At 38.2% G+C, this 20,442-nt stretch overlaps 1 protein-coding gene across 2 annotated transcripts in view; it reads right to left on the minus strand.

Annotated features, from left to right (window-relative positions):
• The window catches only part of pdhx (pyruvate dehydrogenase complex component X), a 38,320-nt gene extending 23,381 nt beyond the window's left edge, over nucleotides 1-14,939 (minus strand). The window contains exons 1-4 of one of the 2 annotated variants that reach the window (XM_058408481.1): nucleotides 14,868-14,939; nucleotides 14,581-14,751; nucleotides 9,810-9,893; nucleotides 1,961-2,061 (exon numbers count right to left, since the gene is read on the minus strand). In XM_058408481.1, coding sequence (XP_058264464.1) covers nucleotides 1,961-2,061; nucleotides 9,810-9,893; nucleotides 14,581-14,707 — 312 coding nt within the window. In that variant the 5' untranslated portion in view covers nucleotides 14,708-14,751; nucleotides 14,868-14,939. Of the gene's footprint in view, nucleotides 1-1,960; nucleotides 2,062-9,809; nucleotides 9,894-14,580 lie in introns of both variants that reach the window. The other variant, XM_058408482.1, reaches the window with a different exon arrangement.
• Nucleotides 14,940-20,442: the final 5,503 nt, after the last annotated feature.

Consider the following 20,442-nt stretch of genomic DNA (forward strand, 5'->3'; position numbering starts at 1 on the left):
ACACAACCTAAATGCCATGTTCAAGAAATAACACGTAAACGTTTAAATAACAGACATGGTGGATGAGACGCATGAGATGGGTCAAATTAATATTTTAAAAAACAAAATTCTTTCTCCCTTTCTGTCCTATATGTACACAGGGAATCCTGGATTTGAGATGGACATTCACACTTAAATTTCTGGCATTCGGCAGACGCCTTTATCCAGTATCGACAATTTATGTCATTTTATATAACTGAGCAATAGAGGCACAGGGGGCCAGCAATGTCAGCTTGGTGGACCTAGGATTTGAACTCCAAATCAGTAGTCCAACACCTTAACGACTACACTACCACAGTACCAACATTAATAACACAAGTCAGGTAATTACAACCCTGAACAAATGTGTAACTAATAATTAAAGCACGTTAAAGTAACTCAGTTTACAGCATCTATACTCTGAACTAACCGTAGTCCTGAAGCTGTTTGCTATACTTTTATATTTATTCTCTTTTCATAAGAATGACATGAACTCAATTTATTAAACACATCAGGCTTTATAAGTATGATGCAATTTAGAGTCAATCACATCAGAATCCAATTAATACTAGATGCATTTGTAATAGATATGCATCTATTTTGACCAGTGTTTCAATCCGAACCAGCTGGTCGAGCATCTGTTCCATTATTTGACACCATTTAAGTCCATAAACACAATGAAACACACTTCCTACACTATGTGGACTTATCAGACACAATTGTAGCAGATATTGCATCCGTTTTGACCAGTGTTTCATTCCACAACAGCTGCACAAGACATTCCTGTTGCATCCGTTTTATTCTTGTACACTATTTAAGTCCATAGACACACTGAAGCGTACACTTCCTACACCGTGTGCACTCATTAGGATATATAATGATGTTTTGATTGTCCAGCTTGTAGGTGCAAAGTGTGTATGATAATGGCACTTTATGGCTAATTATAATTACTACAAACATGCAGTTTACTCACTGATCCACTGTCATACAGCACATTTTAAGTGACCTGTACTGTAAATACAGCTGGCTGTCCCTGTTTCAAGTCTGAGAAACATGAGGATGTTCGTTCTGTATAATAATTAAGTGCATTGCTGCATCTATGGCACAGAAGGAACAAGCACGATGTGGAATAGACGGACGGTTGGTCCATGGTATACGCTGACAAGCTCTATCTAGTGTGAATCCTACGCTATACCAGATATTTTGCAAGCTTGTGTGGGCTGAATGAAGAGTTTAACAGAAACAAATTTAGCTACTAAATGTACTGGCAGCTGTCATGCGCTCGTAGTTGTTATTAAAATGTTGCTATGATAACATCCTCATACGCTTAAGTGTGGTTCGGATTATTTGGAGCGTACATGCAAATTCATCAAGACTGACAAAAACCAGTGTGTGTCAACATGGACACTAAGACGGTTTAACCGTGGGAAGCTGCTTAAGCTATAGAGAGATCACTGGATTATGGAAATCAGTCCATGATTGACAGTTCCTTTATCTACTGATGAGAAGGCTTTTTCCAATAATGAGGCAAAAGGAGGGATTCACCTCACATCTTCTGTAAAAGAAATCCCAATTCTTTCCTCAATACATTAAATGTGATAGGAAATGAGGCTGTCCTGTAACTGCGCTAAATACAGAGACGGAACCGGGAAAAGGAGCCAGCGGCTTATTAGGGACCAGTTCTGCTCCTCTAGCCCACAGCAACCTTAATGAGGAGCTCTGACTGGAGGAGGCAATGCCAACACACACACACACACACCTTCTAAATGAGATTAGGTAGAAAGCTTGTGGTGAGAGGACTCAGGGGATTGAAGTTAATATAGTGAAATCAGTTTCATTTTCACTCAATACCCATTTCATTTCTGCCATCATCCCACCACACACACAAAGACATACAGACACAAAGACAGACAGACATACACACACACAGACACACACTCACCAGGATTTTAGCTAGTACTCCGTCATCATTGGATTCCATGGTAACCACAGCCTTGTCTGTCTCAATTTCGCAGAGAGCATCACCAGCTGCCACCGCCTCACCTGCTCACACACACACACACATACAAACAATTAATAAATAACAAGCAATTTCTCTCTGCTATTTTTAAGCATCTTTTTTTTTCATTAATATATGCAGGAAATATCTTGCACAATAAATAACTAATCTAAAGCTGAAATGATCCATCCTGCTACCTGATGTTTGTCAGGTGAAATGGAAATTTATATAAAAAAATTATATAGTAGTATGTGCAATTTAACATAAGAGTGCATAGTAATAATAAAGCATGGTTGATGCTTGCTGAAGATATCCACTGCTAGTCAACAACAAACTAATGATGAGTTCCAGTGTGTGTTCCATGATCTTGGTTCATCTGTGCTGCACAGCAGGCCATCGAACACAGCAGCACATGATAATGTACCGTCATCTCCACTTGCATTGCAGACATAGGAGTGCTCATGAATACATTTCCATTTAATTATTCATGAAAAATTACTGCAATTAGAAGACAACTGGATCTCTCTCTCTCTCTGTCTCTCTCTCTGTCTCTCTCTCTCACACACACACAGCAATATGAGGGAAATCTGAATATGGGGAGTATACCATGGATCAAAAAGAAGAATTTAAAAAACGTATATGAAATAAAGAGGATCCTGAAACTCATGGCCTAGAGGGACTAACATTAATATTAGACACCATTCATCCACAAAACTGTCATTACTGCCAGACGCTGCCAAGCATGGATCATATGACCGAACCATGATAGTTAAGAATAAAGCTCAGGGTGTGGGTCAGGGGAACAAAAAAATAGTACAGGAGGAGGAAGAATATGAAAGTGACTAATCAGAGCATGACAGCAGGATCTCAGGACCTTAACTCCGTCACACATATACAGTACACAACAGCAGTAAGTGCACCTAATTACATGTCAAATGATTTAGAATTAAATAAACGGGTAATTATAAAACATTTTGAACGTACAATATTAAAACTGCAGCCTCCATTGTGAAATCTCAATGCAACAAAAGTCAGTCCACGTTTCATTGCTAAGATTTTTTTTTTTTGACAGATGCCAGACTCAATTCTCCCCGGCATTGTGGATACCAGTGTTGCACGAATTTCTGGAGAAATGTACACCTGCTTTTTGTTAGAAGAGTTGTGTTGCTCTATGTTTCTCTTTAAAATTTCCCAAAGGTGTTCTATACAGCCCCATACTCTACAGGCTGTGATGCAGCGTGTGTTCTGACACCTTTCTATCATAACCAGTATTAACATTTCCAGCAATGTGTGTGAGACAGTGGCTCTTCTTTTGGGATCAGTGAGATTTGGGTGACCATGACCCTGTCACTGGTACACTGGTTGTACTTTCCAGAACCACTAACCACTATATACTGGGAACCTACTGGCTCTGATCCAGACGTCTAACCATCACAATGAAAAGTCTCTCAGCTCCTTACTCTTCACCCTTTTTCCTGCTTCCAACAAATCAACTTCAAGAACTGACTAATTGCTGCCTAATTTATCCCACTCCTTAACTGCTATTGTTATGGCAGTCCATTGTATTGTAGGCTTCTTCGACTGAGCAGTTTCAGTGTGCCCATGACTTGTGTTTTTAACTGATGTGGTCTCCTGCTGTAGCAGCACATCCATTCAGGGAATGATGTTTTGTGCTTTCTTGTGAACTTTCTGCTCAACATGTTCATAAAGCATGAAAAGCGTGATCAGCTGGCCATTTTTCCTCTGATCTCTCTCATCAACAAAGCAGTTCCACCCACATGACTGTCACTCACAGCTTTTTTTTGTTCCTCGCACCATTCTGTGTAAACTTTAGATGCTCTTCTGTGTGAAAATCCCAGGAGATTGGTTTCTGAAATACTAAAACCAGACCATTTGGCACCAACAACCTTGGCACAATCAAAGTTAGACTTCTTTTCATTCCGATGTTTGATATGAATATAAAATGAATGGTTCAATGTGATTTACTGCATTGAAGCTGTTGCCAGAAAATTGTCTGACTGGTAAACTGTATAAATGAGCAAGTGTAAACGTGCTGCTATTAAAGCGGATGGTGAATATACACACAGACACTGTCTCACCCCCTCAACCCCCACCCCCCATCCTCTGTAGCCTATATGGAAATGTATATGTAGCCTGTATGCAAATGAAACTATCCATGCAAAAGTCGGGCAGAGTTCATGTCTGGATACAAAAGCTACTTGAGTGATTATATCTCCCCCTAGTGGAGAATCCTTAGGTTATTGAACAGGAGCATCTCATGAAAAGAAAGGGTCAAAGGGTAACCTATTGTCTATCGATCCATCTATCTATCATTCTATAGACACACACATATATGCATGCATATACAGCGCCCTCCACAATTATTGGTACCCCTGGTTAAGATGTGTTCTTAGGCTTCTAATAAATTCTTTTTTTTTTAAACATAGAACGCAATGCAATGCAAAAATAAGATATAAATTGCTGTGCAAATTTAGGTGTAGGTGTAAATTTGCTGTCCCCTCAAAATAACTCAACACACAGCCATTAATGTCTAAACCATTGGCAACAAAAGTGAGTACACCCCTAAGTGGAAATGTCCAGGGAGGAGCTTGATTTTGTCCAGGGAGGAGCTTGATTTTGTCCAGGGAGGAGCTTGATTTTGGGTCTGCTGAACCATTTTTGTGAAGATTTCACCACATGTTTTGTGCATTATCCTGCTGAAAGTCCCAATGACAACTCATCTTCAACTTTCTGACAAAGTTCATCAAGTTTTGATTTAAAATGTCCTGGTATTTCAAAGATTTCCTGATGCCATGAGACACAAGGTTCCCAGGGCCTTTGGAAGAGAAACAGGCCCACAGCATCACAGATCCTCCACCATATTTCACAGTGGGCATGAGGTGTTTTTCTGCCTACTCATCTTTTGTTTTACGTCAGACCCACTTAGAGCATTTGTTGCCAAAAAGCCAGTGGCGGGCTATGCATTTCACACCTAGGCCCCAGTGACGCTAACTCGAAATCTGATTGGTTAATGTAACAATTTCATTGCCATTTTCAAGCTACGGGAGCCTGCAATATTGATTCTGAAGGCCTTAAGGCAGATTTCTTTCACCCTGTCAACACATGATGTCAGCCACTGGCTGAAATATGATTGGATAAATACTCTTATCATAAATGTACACTAATGGAAGCAGCGCAAACAAGAGAAAAGCTATGAAATGTAGAGAATAAACTATTGGGAATAATTTAATACACATTCATGGAAAAATATATTAAATATATTAAAATGCAAGTCAGTGATTCAGATCACTGCTGTTTAGGCCAGCAGAGAAGGCCTTGCTGGCCCTGATGGCCCACCACTGCAAAAAGCTCTATCTTAGTCTCATGTGACCAAAGCACTTATGAAGGTCGACACACATCTGCCTTACTTGAATGGGGTGTTCTCTTGTCTTTCCCATGTTGAAGAGTGGACAAGAGGAAAAGGCCTGTGTGTCACGTCATATTTATACCCCAGGGAAACAGGAAGTCATGATTTATTAATTAAAATTTCTGGATACTCTGATCAACTTTAAAAACTACAGTAAAAATTACAAAAATGCTTCAATTACATTTATTTTATAGGAATTGTTAGGAGTGCCAATAATTGTGGAACAAGTGATTTTATAAAAAATAAATAAATAAAAACAATTTTTTTTAATTCACTTGAGTTAAAGGTTAGAATTTTTTTTTTTTTTTTTTTTTTACAATATTCAGTGTGAGATCATGCTTCTGCAATAAACAATGAATTTATTACAAGCCTAAGAACACATCTTAACCAGGGGTGCACTATATGTGTGTTTATAGGTGCTGTAGTTTAATCTTGCACCGTTATTAATGCCTTTGTGTTGTCAAAAAGTGATGTCTGATCTTAATCTTTCACACTCACTCTTCCTCTACTCCTGTGTGGTTAAGCAACCACCTTCCTCTATTCACATCCATCAGAAGTAAAAGCAACACTCTTTCCTAACCAACAGACTCCTTAACAGTCATTTACTTTTATAGACAAATGTAAAAATTAGATAAACGGCGAAAAATTAGATTAGATTAGAATCAACTTTGTCACTGCACATGCGGTTACAAGGCAATGAAATACAGTTAGCATCTAACCAGAAGTGCATTTTCGCAGTGCAAATAATTAGCATATATAATCAGTATATAAACAAATATAAATAATTTGCATATATAAACAATATATAAAAATATAGAAATAAAAGTAATAAAGTTCTTGCCTGCTGTAGGATGTTAAAGCAAGGCTGTTCTTAGTGAACAAACCGGCAATGAATACAAAAAATAACTACTAACAACTAACAACTAACAACTAATAACTAAAATAACTTTTGCTAAAACGCAAAAACTGGTGAGACGCTGAGCCTCGCGTTGTGCACACGCCGCCATCTTGGTCTGATATTTTGGCAAACTCCATGCACTCATGTATTTTTATGACCTGCTCCCATAAACTAATATGGCTATAACTTATTATGGCACAAAACACAACCCCTGCATTTTTTTTTTTTTTTACCAATCACACATTTATTTATAGAAAGCACAAGAAGAACAAGGATCACCAATTCCCATCATGAACAACCGGGGGGTGTTGGTGGGGGGGGTTTGTAATGAAAACTTCAGAATGCAGAATAAAAAGACACCTTGCCAAAAAGTGAACGGATCTGTTGTAAATGTTCTCTTATGTTCCTGGGAAGGTAATAAAGCCGAGTTCTCAAGAAGGTAATACAAGATAAATCCGAGTATCTAACCAAGTCTGCTATCAATAGCCACAAAAATGCTAACTATGTCGACTGTTACACAGCATGTTTTATCATCATTGCACAAGAGGACAAAAATAAATGAATTTTAAGTAACTTTAAAAGTATTTGAACTAAACTATTGCATCGGAGTTATGAACATAACTGCCATGAATCTAGACTAATCTTTAACGTATTCCCGTTTCAATAACAATAGCAGCATTACGGCGGAAAACGTTAGCCAATCAATGACAACACTGATTAACCAGAATAACGTTCAACAGGAGGATGCATGTGCTATTACTTTGCTTGGCTGATGTTTATTGATTGATATTTTCCTCGATCACCAACGCTGCAAAACCCACGTCTCAGCAGCTGATTTACGCTGCTATGGTTGGAGCTAGGCGCTATCCTAGCAGCGCGCTGTAACAAAACAAAAACAACCATGGAAGAGCACTACAGAGCAAATCATCCCACAACACTCCGACACAGAACAGGCATCGGGATGTCTAAAAGATGAAGTGCTTTTACCTCAAAAAAAAAAAAAAAAAAAAAAAAGAGGTACTTCTGTCACTGGCTTCCTGAAACTACTGTTTTAATATTTATTTTTTTATATTTTGTACTCGTATTGTTCCTGTTTTGACAGTATTGTGATTCTTCTTCTCGCTTGAGGTAGTTCTGTTCAATGTCACGAATAAAAGAAAGTGTGCTAGGGTTTAGATCACAGAATTATTGAAATGCAGTCATGAATGCACGCAGTTCTTTCTATAGATCTTTTTTCAACATGTCAACACAGAGAAAGCGTTATATAGATCATGATTTATATTGTTTCAAGATATGAAATTGTCCATGTTGTCATATGTAATTTTTGTCCATATTGTCCAGCCCTACTCTCTTGTCAATCCTGAATGATGCAGAATAGTCATATTCCCCTGTGCTATTCCTGTCCCATGTGCATTTGGTTCAGCAGGACGAGAGAAGGATGGAGGGGAAAATGATTGACATTTCTATACTGGAACCTAATAAAAAGCAAATAAACAGAAAATGACAACAAGGAAGTGATTTGCATTTACTGGAGTATATTCTCTTGCTAAAATTTGAAAGCTGAATCACTTGAGCACCACTTTGACACCTTCACACTTGGGTTTTTTTTGTTCCTGTTATTGGAAAGAATTCTAGTTCATCTCTTGATGTCTGCTTAACTTTAGCGCATATAAAAATTTCTTGGCAGCTTTTTAATATCATCTTGCATTCATTCACTAGTGGTTTGTTGTTTAACAAGGCTGCACGTATTGATTTTTACATTTTCCTCAAATATCCTTCCTTAGTTATTCAAATATTCTTGGAGTGTTCTCCAAGAAAAGTTCAGGAATTTCATTTTAATAATTTGTTCACAAAGAACAGCAGCAGAATATAAAATCATATGAAAGTCTCTGTTGGGTATCACCCCATTAACTCTGAATAAAAATATTAAAAACATGAAGCAACCATTAATATGCGAGTAATGAATAATTTGTGATAAGGCAGTGTGAATTAAAATGTGAACTCAAACTAGAAATCTAGCACAAGTCTTTGTGGATTTGTGAAGTGTTGATTAGATTTAAAGCCATTTATCAGTGGTTAAAACTAGCTACTGATCACAAGGCTGTGAGTTCACAAAGCTGCTTAGTTACATCCTGTCTGTGTTATAATCTCCTCTCCTTTCATGCTGGAACTGTCTCAGTGTATCAAAGATATTAAACATGGGAAAAGGTGGTTTAACAGACACATAGTACATCCTTTTTAAATCCAGCAATTGCTGGACACACACACAAACTAAATTTCTCACCTTTCTTTAGGCAATGATGCCACTGATACTTTTCACATATTAATCATGTACTGAAAAAAAAAGAATAACACTGTTGGGTCATACACTGATCAGGCATAACATTATGACCAGTGACAGGTGAAGTGAGTAACACTGATGATCTCCTCATCATGGCACCTGTGGGTTAGTGGGTGGGATATATTAGGCAGCAAGTGAACATTTTGTCCTCAGAGTTGATGTGTTAGAAGCAGGAAAAATGGGCAAGAGTAAGGATTTGAGCGAATTTGACGAGGGGCAAATTGTGATGGCTAGACGACTGGATCAGAGCGTCTCCAAAACTGCAGCTCTTGTGGGGTGTTCCCAGTCTGCAGTGGTCAGTATCTATCAAAAGTGGTCCAAGAAAGGGACAGTGGTGAACCGGTGACAGGGTCAGGGGTGGCCAAGGCTCATTGATGCACATGGGGAACGAAGGCTGGCCCGTGTGATCCGATCCAACAGACGAGCTACTGCTGCTCAAATTGATGAATACTGGTTCTGATAGAAAGGTGTAATACACAATGCATGATGGTCCAGGGCTGTTTTGGCAGAAAAAGGGTGGACCAACACAATATTTATGCCTGGTCTAAATGTGTTAGGTGAGATTCTAGTTGAAATCAGCTAAAATCCAAAACATGGAGAATTTACAGCAAAATAACCAAAAAGTGTTGCATTTATATATTTATTTAAATTTAAGTTAAATGGTACTTTATTTAATGTATATAAAAATACACATTTTGTAGTAAAACAAATGGATATGTTTAGTTAATCGGAAAAAAGGAAAATATATAGAAGAAAAAAATACAAATCTGTAATAAAAAAATAATTTTAAAGAGTAAGCAAACATAACGTCAGCCGCTTTCAGTCAATTTGTAATAAAATATATTTTTCTTTCATTAAAATAGAGATATTAAAAAATAAAGACATGCACAATATCTCAGAAGTATATTGTGGAAAAGATTTGAAAAACCCTACTGTAAAGACCGGCTTTAAGAGTCATGTGCTACAGCGTTTAACTCGATAACTGACCACAAGCTAAAGTCTCTCTGAGTAAACGACAGTCATGAGTGAGAACACCATGAAGCTGATGGGTTGGGTTTTTTTTTTTTTTTTTAAATATCATATATATCATATATACATATATATACACAAGCTGAATCCTGCTCACCTTCCTTCTTCAGCCATTTCACAATGTTGCCCTGTTCCATGGTGGGTGAGAGGGCTGGCATCTGCACTTTGAGAGGGGCGACCCCTGCAGGACATACACAGAAATGCACCATAAGCATACATTGTATTTAACTTAAAATTTTAATTTAGCTGGGGGGAAAAGTTAGGTATTCTAGGGAAAATCAGCAACATGTGCAACATTATCTGTACGATTATCTTGGTTTCTGCTGGGTGAGGTTTATAAATATCACTATAACAGCATGAAGGAACAGACCAGTAACTACAGGCTGTGAAATGTACAGCAACTACAACACACACACACACACACACACCGAGGGAATCAGAGCACATCATTGTCACGCTGCAGGCCAGAGAAAAAATAGCATGTGCGCACACACACACAAACCAAGGACAGCAAACCACTTTAGACAGTGTGTGTGTGGACGAGTGGGTGGTAAAGCCTGAGCAGCAGTGACACCAAGCTGCTGTAAAATCTCAAAACAAACCCTGCAAGAGCAGACACACCACTGTTGAGCTTGAGACACACAGAGGACATCTGTGTGTAATTAATTCCAGGTGCTGGATACACACACACACACAGAATATTATGAAGTGCTGCCTTAGTGATGTAATGGCAACACATTTTGTTTTCCTGTGAAACAAATCGAACAGCAATGCCAACCAATTCAAAACAGATGCAACAGTGGATCTACACTAGATCTACTCGTGTACAATAAACTGTAGAAATTGGAAGTGGTAACTGGTAGTCAAGGGTTTCATTCCCATTAAACTCCCAAGAACCGCAGGATTCATACTCATCTCTGTGCTGTCAAAAACTCTCCTTAACTCACACCCCTACACTCACACACCTACACACACCTGACTCAAGCATAACAATATGTCTGACACTGCTTATTGTCTAGACATGCACGCTTCTTCTTTCCCTTCGTTAAATGGATTCATTGTGAAGAGATGAAACTTGAGTTGCACATTTCTTAACCAAGCAAGAGATGCCAGGATGACTGGCTTATAATCTCTATGAACCAGTCTGATTAGTTTCTAAAGAAGAAAATGGAGACTTGGAGAAACCAAAAATTAAAGTACATATATAGTAATTAGAGGTGATCCATTTAAAAGCACCTCAGTGATGATAGTGCTGAGAAAGAGAGCAATTTCCAGGCAGCCATAAAAACACAACCCTTGAGGAGGCTTATGGTCAACAGTCGATCCAGCACTGCAGATGAGTCTACTGCTGCCCTCTAGTGGGAAAACTAATAAAGTCTGTTTGTTTAAACTTTCTTTAAACTAAAAATCTGAAAAAAGTGTTCAGTTGACTACATTTACTCAAGGGCCCAGCAGTAACAGCTTAGTGGATCTGGCATTTAAACTCACAACCTTCTGGTCAGTAGCCAACACCTTAACCACTAATCTACCACATCCCCGATTAGGGCCACACACAGTGTGCTCTTGCTGGACACACACCCAGTGGCTATTACTGAAGTTTTTGATGAGGCCACACCAATGCTATTTCAGTTTTTAAACAACTTATGAACTGAAATGTTCCATTTCGAATCTAAGTGATGAGGTGAATTATGTCAGTAAAGCCACCTGAACAAAATATTTTCTGGTCTCTCAGTTTGGAGAAAAAATATCACAATATCATAAAACTAGCCTAGAACACAAGCAAGATTTGAAGATGTATGGTTTGTTATATATGATCTACTTACTGTCTGATATAAACATAGGATTATTAATAAGGCCAGACTCTCTTTAAAAGACAGAATCTTTGAATTTTCAATTCAATTTATTTGTGTAACGCTTTTAACAATGGACATTGTCTCGAAGTAGCTTTACAGAAGTACAGAAACAGAGAAGAAACAAAAATATATAAAGTTTAAAGTTAAGTAACTATTTTATCCCTAATGAGCAAGCCTGAGGTGATGGTGGCAAGGAAAAACTCTCCCTGAGATGATAGGATAGTATATAGAAATTACAGGGGTGGAAATATCAGAAAGTAGTCCAGCAGGAAAGAAGTTGTTGAATGTGCTGACCAGGCTTGATTGGGTTTCTACATGAAAAGTGGTGGATAATGACCGCTGAGCTAGTTGACTAGTTTAGTGCTTTAGAACAGACTAAACAAAGCAAATGAAAACATGACTGCAGTCTGCTTAACTTGGATGTGGCATCTCGCACACACCCAGAGAGAGGGGGAGAGAAAGGGGGAGAGAGAGAGAGAGCGCCAGAGTGAGAGAAACAGAGAGCAAGAGAGAGAGAGAGAGATTACATATAGAAAGAGATCTTTTCATCTCTCAAGAACTCTGGGTGTAAGGCAGACAGTTTGGTTTGGTGAGAGCTCAGTTTTTTGAGGAAATGGAATACACTAACTGTATTTTCTTACATCCAGTGCTGGTTTTTCTGCTACTTAAATTCCATTCAAATAATCTGAAGTCAGCAGGTCAAGCAGAGACATCTGTAAACTTTCACCCAAACAAAAGAACAGACATGTTTTAACAGAACATCCGTAAATCACTCAGCAGTCCCATATAATACGATGTTCTGTGATTTGTGATAGTGATCATTTGCATGTGACCTTTTGCTGAATTGATACACCCCATAAAGTCCAGATGTACATTCCTTCCTACTATAACTACAAGCCTTCTCTTATTACTGTCTCTTTAGATACAGAATAACTGGAAACCAAGTTACCAAGTCATATACATCAAGATGAATAACTGAAGACTATAAAGTTTAATGTTTTACTATTTAATAATTTTAGCATTTTAATAATTTGGCCTGTAAGACTTTTCTAATAATTAAAAGGCAGATCAGTGTCACTCTGGACTGATTTTGCAAATATATTTATTTTCTGAATATTATGCCACTGAAGATGGATGTTCCTTGAATGTAAACTGTGTATAAAATCGTTCAGCAGTGTTTCAGATCTGACACACCAATATCTACACAAACTTAAGCCGCAGCTTTGAAAACAGTCACAGGTTTATTATTATAGACTTATAGCTGAAGGATTGAGGTACCTTTGAAAACAATAATACTGCAGCTCTGATGGTGTTGAAAGACATGCTGGCTTTGAAATTCCCCAAGTCTGAAAACACCTTCTTACAAAAGTGCAGAGGTTGTCACATAACTTTAAACTTGAACTAAATCGACCTTCTTCAAAAAGAAAAAAACTCCAACTATACTTCCTCAACCTCAAAGGAATGGCTGAAAAAGGGGAATATAATGTGTAGGAAGACACACAGGCAAAAATGCTCAGATGAGGACAGCCATAACATTAAAACCATAGACAGGAGAAGTTTATAACGTTGATTATCTTGTTACAGTGACACCTGTCAAAGGCTGGGACACGTTAGACAGCAGTTCTCAAAGTTGACGTGTTGAAAGCAGGAAAAATGGCCAAGCATAGGGATCTGAGCGACTATGACAAGGTCAAATTGCGATGGCTAGACAACTGGGTCAGAGCATCTCCAAAACAGCAAATCTTGTGGAGTCTTCCTGATATGCAGTGATTAGTAAGCAAGGAAGGACAACAGGTGAACTGGTGACAAGGTCATGGACACCTAAGACTCACTTATGCATGTAGGGCGTGAAGGCTACCTGTCTGGTCCAATCCCACAGAAGAGGTACTGAGGCACAAATTGCTAAAATTAAAAAGTTAAGTAAAGAAAGGTGGGGGAAAAAAAAACAGTGCATTGCAGCTTGCTGTGTATGTGTCTATGCATATGTGCAGACTGGTCAGTGTACCCATGCAAACCCCTGACCACTTCTGACAGCACCCATAAAATAAGCACATGAGCATCAGAACTGGTTTATCAAGCAGTGGAAGATGAAAGCCTGATCTGGACGTGTTCATGATATGGAACCAGGATGAGAAGAAGGCAAGCCGGTGGAGGCAGTGTGATCTGGGCAATGCTCTTCTGTGAAACTGGGTCCTGGCATTCATGTGACATGTCCCACCTACCTAAAGTACACCAATTCATGGCAACAGTATTATCTAATTTCTCTGTTTCAACAGGATCATGCAACCTGCCACACTGCATAAATCGTTCAGGATTGGTCTGAGGGACATGATCTAATTGATCATCTGTGGGATGTGCTGGACAAACAAATCTGACCCATTAAGGCTCTACCTCACAACTTCCAGGACCTGCTGCATCTTGGTTAGATTTAACATATTATCTCTTTACCTACCACTAATCTACAAACATTTTCACCAGCATCAGGAGTTGTGGATCAAATTCAGTCTAAAACATCACACAGACACAGTCCTGCCTTCTATCAGCCAGGCCTCAGATCATGAAGCTCTTAACACTAATGCTTTAGCTGAAATAGGTGTTCAAGTACAGAAAACATGAAATACTGCACTACTGGATCAGATTAAATGGATCAGTTTTCTGATAACTAACCTGACTGACAGGATTTGACAACTGCACGAATACCATTAAAGCAACTCGCTAACTTACAGACCTTTAGTGATTAAAATGGGTGTGTGCACAGCTATTATTACAAATATTGCTCTCCAACCGTCTGTCCTTGGCACCAACACACACACACACACACACACACACACACACACAATCGAAAATCTTCCAGAAACCCCCCCCTCAAAAATAACACTGCAGATCTGCATGACTTATTAGCCAACTATATTTACAGGTAACAAGCCTGCTAGCTAGCTAGCAGACACACTTAGCATTAAATTACAGGAGACTAAGAAAATGGCGAAAAGTTCAAAATAGGAGAAACAAGCTTACCTAATAAATACGCAGACTGAAACAGTTGCCTGGACGAACTCTGATTTATGTGAGAACATTTTTGAAACGGAATAAACCTCAAACCAGTTAAAACAGCTCGATGTCCTAGCCGTAAGGAGGCCGCCATGTTTGCGTCCGCAAGCCTGCCCAAAACAAGCCTGTTCAAAAAACCTAAAACCAATGATAATAGCTTTTTTAATAAGACCGACCTACACTCAGTGTAAACATAAGTGAGGTTATATATAACAAAATATATTCATTTTGCTTGTATTTTCTCCCTGACGTACGCAGATCTATAGAAATATCCTTCTTTAGTGTCCTTGGCGACCCTGCGAGTTGAAAATTTCAACAAGGCCATCTAGTGTAGCTCTAATGAACTGCGCTATCTAGTGTGGTAGCATTAGCATGGTGAAGGGAGGAATGGAGGAACACTCAAAAGTTTGTTTTTCATTGAAAGCCTCCTAGGTTGATTCCTAGTAACAGGGATATGAGTGTTTCGACCCTGTTCTAAAGCACATTTCCTGTATCTCCCTGCGTTTAGATTTTTGTCTCCAACCACAACACATCCTCATGCTAAAGCAAATTGGCCAGGGTGTAAAAATACAATCAACCCTGTTGGAGAGAGTGAGAAGTTAGTTCCAAAACCCCCACTAAATCAAAGTATTTGTTTGATTAAAATAATTCTACTTAAAAGTTTGGTGCGCTTCGAATGACTGTACTTTACGCCAGTGAAAGTTTATCACACAGACATTTTAAGTGCATTTCACTTCCTCAGTGCCAGTGAATATTCGATAGATGTTTTTTTCCCTTGTGCACTGAGAGATGGTCGATTAAAGTCACGTGAGAAGGGAATGTGAAGCAGAGCGTAAGGTGATAAGTGATTTCAACTAGGTGTTGTCTGGTCTATTTTCAGGTTTTTTATACAAGCATCAGTTGTTTTTACATCTGATGCAGGTAGCTGATAAACACTGATGGATGTAGCTGTATCAAACAATTTCCTTCAACATTTCAACAATGTTAGTGTCATAGAGTCTTAATAATAGGTATTCTAACAATGAAGGTGTAATGTTTATGTAAAAAGCTGGGCCTTGAAAACTTTTTGCAGTCACGAATCTACTTTAATTGTGAAGAACATTCAAAGGGGATGTGGTAGCTTAGTGAATAAGGTGCTGGACTACTTTGAATCTCAGGTCCACCAAGCTGCCACTGCTGGGCCCCTGAGCAAGGCCCTTAATTGCTAACAATAACACACTGTTATTCATGGGAGTATCACTATAAAACACACAAAATCATAGAAAAGGAAACTTTTGATTAGAATTAATTCCATAGAATATACTGACAGACTCATGAGATCTTCTCTTCCTTTATTTTTTCTTCGTCTTAAAGCTTGATTATTAAGTGCCTTCCGTGTTGACTATAATAGTTTCAGCATGTCGGTACGTCCGAGATAACAGGCAACAGGATCATGCATGATGAAGAAAAATGACAGCATAAAAAAAAATCACATTCTCGGTATATTTTTTTGTAATTAGAGCGTAATAAACCTGATCTACTGCAAGCATACCACCTTCAGCGCATATCAACAGCTAGATGAACTGAAAGAAATGTGTTGTGTAAATGAGGAATTGCTGAGACACTGCTGTATATAAATCCACTGCCATTATGCAGTTAATACCTGAATGTTTTAATTATCTCAGAAGCACTAACTCAGATGCAAATACCTGCATATGTGCATATGTAAACCTGAATCGTCATTTGAAATATGCAGTTTATTGAGCAACCTTTTCTGTATGCTCCAGGAAATAAGTGAGTTTGAAGATATTTGCATAGGGAGTTAGCCCACCTGGGGAAACCCCACACAGAGGTATGTGTGCCTAACAGGAAATAACAAATTTGATGAATGTGTAAGACACATGGAGGGAATTTTAAAGCAGCACCAAGTTCCTTATATGTCTTTCGAAATTACAGACAGATTGGACAATATGTTAGACAATAAGATCACAAGTAGTAAATAATTACAGCTTACAGTAAGTTAATAAAGAATTTGTTAATAATGGCTACACGACAGTGCTGTTGTGTATTCTCTTATTTTGTTTGTTTGTTTCCTTCTAAGGGAAGGAAATCGACTGATGATTTTTTTCTATTTTACTTGCCAGAAGAGCCTACTGAGCCTAAGAGCCTAAACCTGTCTTCATGGCCCACAATGCCTGTGTTCAGTTTCTCCACTGATCAAATTAATACTGAATATGAAAACAGCAACAGCTTGATCATGTAATGTTTCTCATTCAACAGTGATGAATGTTTCTTTGAGCTCAGGAAGATACTTTTGCATACCTCATTGACTTCCCCATAGACTTTGTAGTTTTTTACTCTCCAGTGACTGTAGTGTATATCATAGAACAGAAGAGAATCTAAAGTGGCAATATAAAGTGTCATTAAACCATACAACAGTTATATGTTATATACTAGCAGTATGTTATATACTTCTATTCTTTCTATGTAGTTAATAAGTGGGGAAATATATGTTAATACTTAAAAGACAGAAAAAATGTTTTACATCACAGCAGATTATACGAAATAATATCCAAAGTGCACTATAGCTAGCTAGCAGGTTAAGACCAAAATGAACAATAAAGACTCTGACGATTCCAGTAGATTAGACTAGAATTGAACAATGCATTGCTATTGAGCTCTTTCATGAGCTAGCATCCTCTACCATCCTCTAGTAGCTCATGAAAGAGCTCTTTCCTGAGCTACCATCCCTAGGTACATGCCTATATCAAACTTGAGGATCAAGTTTGATATAGGTAGGCATTAGATACAGATGCCAAATTTAGCAAAACTAACCATCTTTTTTATTTTATAAACATGGTAACAGTTAGCACAGACTTTTCACAGAAAATTTATTTGAGCAACCTAGAAACTTATTGCCATTGCTGCTGGGGAACCAGGCTCCCCATTAACTCCACCTGTGACAAGCAAACACAAACACACACACACACACACACACACACACAAATAAATAAATATAAGAGAAAGAGAGAAGAAGAGAAGAGAGAGAGAATCGAATTGTTAATCAAAATATTTAACTCCAAAAATGAAACAGTCTAGAGTGTGGAGTCTGGAGATCAGTTTATGAAATGCTGGGTGTACACCATAACAGAAATAAGAAATTAAATATGGAGTGTGTCACGTTTATGCAACGTGGACATTATTATGCATGCTGATCCTGGTTCCAGCCATGCCTGTGCTTTGCATTATATAATGTTACACTTAATTGAGGCTTAATTGGGCCACATTGTGCTTCAGTTTGAATATGCCACATTATAGTTCTTGCAACACGATCTTTTATGAGTGTAGGCAATCAAATGCTGTGGCAAGAACAGGGAAGTGATGACAGATAAGGGGAAAGACAACAGTGCAGATGGCATTGCTGTTAGCAGCTCTGAGGAGTTCACAGGAGCCATTGTGTTCTTTCTGCAGATACTGAATCACAGGCTCTTATCACTGAACCCCACATTCAAAAAACCCTTTGAGATCTCCGAAGGGAGGCATCGGTTGAGATGACATGCTAAGATGACATGTTCTGTGCTTGTGCTTGTGTGTGTGTGTGTGTGTGGCTGTATATAATCAAATCATACAGAGTATTAAAAGAGACAGATGAATACATGCACACACACTCACACACATATATATACAGTATGAATACATGCACACACACTCACACACATATATATACAGTATATATACTGTATATATATGTGTGTGAGTGTGTGTGCATGTATTCATCTGTCTCTTTTAATCTCATCAGCAAAAGAAAGACTGGGAGCTGTATTACTCTGTATGATTTGGGCAGATAAATGTAGGGTTTTTTTTTTTTACTGTTTACTGCATACAACTAGAGAATCACTGAAAATCCACCATTCAGATAAGTTTTCCCAATATATATATACCAGTTGGTTCCACATGATCAAACTAAAAGTAAACAAAGCAGATTCTTTCATGAGGTGGAAATGCCAGACCTCAGATGATCCACCTGTGTTGGCATGTAACAGGAATGGCTGGTTATTTAATAGTTTTGTGTTTCTCTTTCAAGAGGGGGAGTGAGGCTAAATTACAACCGGTTTTGTTACATGCATATCTGCTGAACACATCTTGCCCACTACACCCTCATTCCCATTAGGAATTAGTTGTACATTTTCCCTTCCCAGTACTAAGCTGGTAAAGGAATGATTGTGTTAAGAAATCTCTGCTTATGAGCTGCACAGCCTCATCAGAGCATAACCTTTGCAGTGCTATCAGACCTGACGCCTCTCCTTTGCATGTTCTTGTTGCAGTGGAGCGTTAGGGAAATGAGATGGATGCTTCTGTGAAAAAAAAACAAGAAAACGTCAGAGTCTGTTGTATCACTGTTGTACCTAACTATTTGCCTAACTGGTAATGTTAGACCTCTCCCTACAAAGTTTTATTGTATTACAACGTTGGGTGAATTAAGCATTAACAAGTATGGTGTATAGTCTGATAACACCTGTTCAACATATTAAACATATAAAACCTACAGTAATCTTTACTGTTTCTATCTATCTATCTATCTATCTATCTATCTATCTATCTATCTATCTATCTATCTATCTATCTATCTATCTATAGATAAGATTATATTCTTATTAAATGAAAATTATTACTTTATTATCGTAATAATAAAGTAATAAAGGCCTCTTCCTGTATCATCTCATTGCAGCTATAAACACTCATTTATCACCTTACTAGGAAGAACGCCATATTATCACCCCATGATTTGCTCTCAGATCAGCCTTGGTCCTTTATAGATCTCCCCAAAATTTCTTTGAAATCCTGTCCATGATGACATGTACATTTATGCTGTGAAGTTCCACCAGGCTGGACTGTTCACACAAGAAGGTTTAGTCCAAGGATTCATGCTGTTGATACCAAATTTTGGCCCTACCATCTGCATGTCACAGCAGAAATCAAGTGATATTTGACCAAGTGATATTTTTATCTTGTCCAGGTTGGGTGAACCCGTGCCCACTGTAGCCTTAGATACTGTTTTTGGCTAACAGGAGTTGAACTCAGCGTGGTCTTTTGCTGTTTGAAGCCCATCTGCCTCAGGGGTTGGCATTTTGGACATTTTAAGACTGTTGTAAAGAACAGGCTCAAATATCATATTCAAATTCTAATTCAAATTTTCTTAGACACATACACAATCATACACAGTACGACATGCAGTGAAAATTTAGAGAGAATAAAAATAGAATAGAAAAAGAGTAATAAGTACAGGACACAAAATGGGATTTAAAAGTAAAATAGAAATAAGTGGTCATTAGAATTTGGGTCATTGTGACCTTTCTATCAGCTTGAACCAGTTTGACCGTTCTTCCCTGACCTCTCAAGGCATTCCTGCCTGCAGAACTGCTGCTCACTACATGTTTTTTTTGCACAATTTTCTAAAAGCTAGAAGCTTTTGTATGTGATGATTTTATGCATTGTGCCATGACCGGATAATTGCATGAATGAGGTATACTAGCGTTCCTAACAAAGAGGCCAGTAACAGAAAATGCCTTACCACCACAAAACAATAAATCAGCTTTAGTGTGCCTTGGCACTTTATCAAGAGTGATAAATGCCATTCAACTGAAAGATATTCCCTCAGTGTTTTGGTGATGGGGTAATGATGGAGAGGAATGTCTAACATGTTGCCCCCACACACAAGTTTAACTGGGTTGATATCTGGGTGGTTTAGACGACCATAGCATGTGATTTACACAATTTTCATATACATCAAAACATTCAGTATGCCTCATTTGGATGTAAAAAGTATCTTCCGGGAAGAGAGCAATCACA

This window comes from Hemibagrus wyckioides, linkage group LG14, assembly GCF_019097595.1.
Source record: "Hemibagrus wyckioides isolate EC202008001 linkage group LG14, SWU_Hwy_1.0, whole genome shotgun sequence".
In the NCBI taxonomy this organism is placed as follows: Eukaryota; Metazoa; Chordata; class Actinopteri; order Siluriformes; family Bagridae; genus Hemibagrus; species Hemibagrus wyckioides.